Here is a 3,712-nt window from a genome sequence, read left to right as displayed (position 1 = left end):
CATCGATGGGTAGGCGTAGATAGGAACATCAGGGAATTCTGACCATGTGTGGAACTACGAAGCGATCCACGGACAGTACGTAGGTCGACCCACGGGTCGTCCTGCACATCCGTCGAATGTGTTCAAAGAGTTGAAGTTCTAGTACCTGATGAAAATCCTAAGTGTGGAGCTGCACGTCCGTCGTTGCTGATCTGAGAGTAAAGGTTCCAGCCTCTGCTGAAAAAGCTCTAAGTGTTGACCAACGGAGAGGACCTACGGACGGTAGGTCAACCCACGGTCTATAGGTCGAGTTGTCGATCAAAGCCGCGTTCCAGAAAGTTTATTTCCTTATTTTGTTTCCTTTTTGTTTAGGACATGTTTTCCTATAAATAGGGTATGTAAACCTCATTTTTGGGGGTTAGACATTATTGTTTGCTTTTAATTCTTGGTATTTTCTTGGGAATTAACTTGCAAACTTTGGCAATTTGATTTCCGGATTTCGGTTTATAAGATTTGCGCTTTGAAATTCAATTGGAGATTTCAGGTTTCTTCTACTCTAAACGTAAGTTCATGAATTCTCTTTATCAAAATATGAATTGTGTTCTTCCAAGCATGAGTAACAAAATCCACAACTAGGGTTTTAGGAACCATGAGCAATTAACAATGTATGAATAATAACTAAGTAATTCTTTAATAGTGTTGATGCATGTATTGGTAATTATTTCGCTTCGAAGTCTTTTTAACGAGTGCACGCGTTAGAACTCACCTTGTTGCTACTTGCCGGACCAATGAGGTAGTTAATAAGAAATTAATTATCAACAGAGATTTAGTGTGATACTATCTAATAGTCTAATGTCTATTGGTGCGAGGGTGAAAACTAAGCCATACATTGATGTGATGTCAAATCTGTGGTAAAGGTAAGGGTCAGTAAAGTATACACACGTAGCCGGACCAAGGTACGGGGTGAAATTCCCGTATTTAGGAGGACCAATCACTTAGGGATACCTATCTTACCAACTTTGCATGTAAAACACTAGGAAAGGATTACTATTATTAGGATTACCGCGTTCAGAGCTTATGGGGAACACATACACCCTAGTTTCTCTCTCATATTGATAACTCGAAGTTTGAATCTTGCCCACTTGTTACTTAAACAACAATCGGTTATTTGCTTACAACCCCCCCCCTTTATTTATTTGTTTCGGAAATAGTTTGACTAAACAAATATAATTGTGAGTTAAGTTTAAGTCTGAACCATATTCCGCGTGGGATCGACCCCAACCTACAAGTTGGGTTCTTTATTTGACGACGACCGCTTATACTTCTTTAGGGAAGTGTAATTTGAGTGTATTAGTAATAGCCCGCAAGTCCCACAAAATACCAAATCTTAGTGACTGAAGTAGCACTGGTCCAACCTCTAACTGCCTCAATCTTGACTGGATCCACTCTAATACCTTTCTTGGACACCACATGTCCTAGAAATGCAGTTGAATCAAGCCAAAACTCCCACTTTGAGAACTTGGCATATAGCTTCTCTTCCCTCAATCTCTAGAGCACAATCCTCAAATGTCGATCATGATCCTCCTAAGCCTCGGAGTAAACCAAGATGTCATCAATGAACACTATAACAAAGCCCAAATAATGTCGGAACATCCTGTTCATCAACTCCATGAACGTTGTAGGGGCGTTAGCCAAACCAAAAGACATCACAAGAAACTCATAGTTCATATAACGAGTCCTAAAAGTTATCTTAGGGATATATGAAGCCCTAATCTTTAGTTGATGATAATGGGACCTCAAGTCAGTCTTAGAAAATAGAGATGCACCCTGAAGCTGATCAAACAAATCATCAATACGAGGAAAAGGATACTCGTTCTTCACCGTCACTTTTTTCAACTGTCGATAATCGATACACATCCTCATGGACCTATCCTTCTTCCTCACAAACAACACAGGAGAACCCACGTAGAAACACTAGGGTGAATGAATCATTTTCTCAAAAAATCTTGTTGCAACTGATCCTTCAATTCCCTCAACTCAGCTGGAGCCATACGATAAGGAGGAATGGAGATGTGTTTGGTGCATGGCTCCAAGTTGATAGCAAAATCAATATCCCTATCCAGAGGATCACCTAGAAGATCAGTAGGAAACACATCTAAAAACTCTCTAACCACGGGCACAAATCCATGGGAGGTGGCTCAACACTAGTATCTCGAATGAAAGTCAATACGGACAAACACCCTCTATATACCAATCTCTAAGCTCAAATGAAAGAAATGACTTTGCTAGGGTAAGAACCACTAGCACTCATCCACTCAACTCTCGAGACACCCGACATTGCTAAGGTCATAGTCTTAGCATAACAATCAAGAATAGCACGATTCGGGGAGATCCAATCCATACCCAAAATCACATCAAACTCTACTATCCCCAAAATGATCAAGTCTACCCAAGTATCATACCTAGCCAAAAAAAACCCAGATAGGCTCGATACACTCGATCCACCACTAAGGATTCACCCACTGGTGTAGGAACAAGAATAGGCACTAGCATGTAATCAAACATCATATCAAACCTGGCAGCAAAATAGGTAGACACGTATGAGAAAGTAGACCCCAGATTAAACAATACAGTCGTAGGTCGATGGCAAACTGGAACAATACCTATGATCATAGAATCAGAAGTCTCAACCTCAGGTCTCCTAACAAACGTATAACACTGGCCATCTCGGCCACTTATAATCTGAGTAGAACCTCTACCTCCACCTTATGGAGCTGTAGGACCCCTACCAAAAGTCCTACCACCTCTGCCTAACTGAACTCTTCCCTGACCCTATCGGAGGCGTTGAATCCCTAGCTGGAGAAGATGAATAAGAATGTTAGGATCCTGAATGAGTCTGAAGAGGACATTTGTCGCATCATATGACCTGGATCCGCACAAATAAACCAAGATCTAGACACAGATAATTATTGTTGCGAATCGGATGAGCTACCCTGGCCACCTCGGCCCGAACCATAAAACCCTCGGGGTGACTAACCAGTCTAAGCTACTGGCACAAATGCATGAACCGGCCCACGACACTGAAAGGTGCCACTACCTCTATGTGAACACTTGCCTCCAAATGAGGTACCAAAAAACTGACCAGAAGAATGGGCTCTCTTGGGCTCTCCAAACTCCTATAAAAGCATAAACTTTTCCTTCTTGGTGGTGCTCACAATGGACTGGAAGGAATCCCCATCTCTGAACACATATGACCTGGTAGGGAAATTCAACCCTCTCACAAACCTGCGAACTCTCTCTGCCTCATCAGGCACAATAGTCATAGCATGCCTAGAAAGGTCACAGAATCTTGCCTCATACTCAGTCACAGACATACAACCCTATCTCAAGTCCTTAAACCTTAGTCAATTTTTCTCCCTCACGCCCCAAGGAATGAAGTGATCTTGGGAGGCACTAGAGAACATATCCTACTCAATTGGAGGAGATCCATCTAGTCTAGACTTCCCAAAAATCCTCCACCACTCTCTGGCACGTCCACGCAGCTGAATTGCAATTAAAAAAACCACGAGCATCCACCATACCCAGTGCCTCAAGAATCTCATCACACAAAATCAAGAATTCATGAGCATCCCCGCTCTTACCATATTCAAAATGGGTGATTTTATCTTCTGAAACCTCTCATAACACTGCTCCTCAGTTGTCGTCAAAGTAACATCACAAGTAATCTAATTAG

At 42.0% G+C, this 3,712-nt stretch overlaps 1 protein-coding gene across 1 annotated transcript; it reads right to left on the bottom strand.

The window, feature by feature from the left end:
- Positions 1-1,329: 1,329 nt before the first annotated feature.
- LOC107062435 (RNA-directed DNA polymerase homolog) lies at positions 1,330-1,896 on the bottom strand. Its single transcript, XM_015313079.1, has 2 exons — positions 1,582-1,896; positions 1,330-1,527 (listed from the first exon to the last, which is right to left on the bottom strand). The coding sequence occupies exons 1-2, from the start codon at positions 1,894-1,896 to the stop codon at positions 1,330-1,332; spliced, it is 513 nt and encodes a 170-aa protein (XP_015168565.1).
- Positions 1,897-3,712: the final 1,816 nt, after the last annotated feature.

Source organism: Solanum tuberosum, unplaced genomic scaffold (genome assembly GCF_000226075.1).
Source record: "Solanum tuberosum cultivar DM 1-3 516 R44 unplaced genomic scaffold, SolTub_3.0 scf00224, whole genome shotgun sequence".
Lineage (NCBI taxonomy): Eukaryota > Viridiplantae > Streptophyta > Magnoliopsida > Solanales > Solanaceae > Solanum > Solanum tuberosum.
Note: the sequence above shows the minus strand (reverse complement) of the source record. Positions and strands in the feature narration are given on the sequence as shown.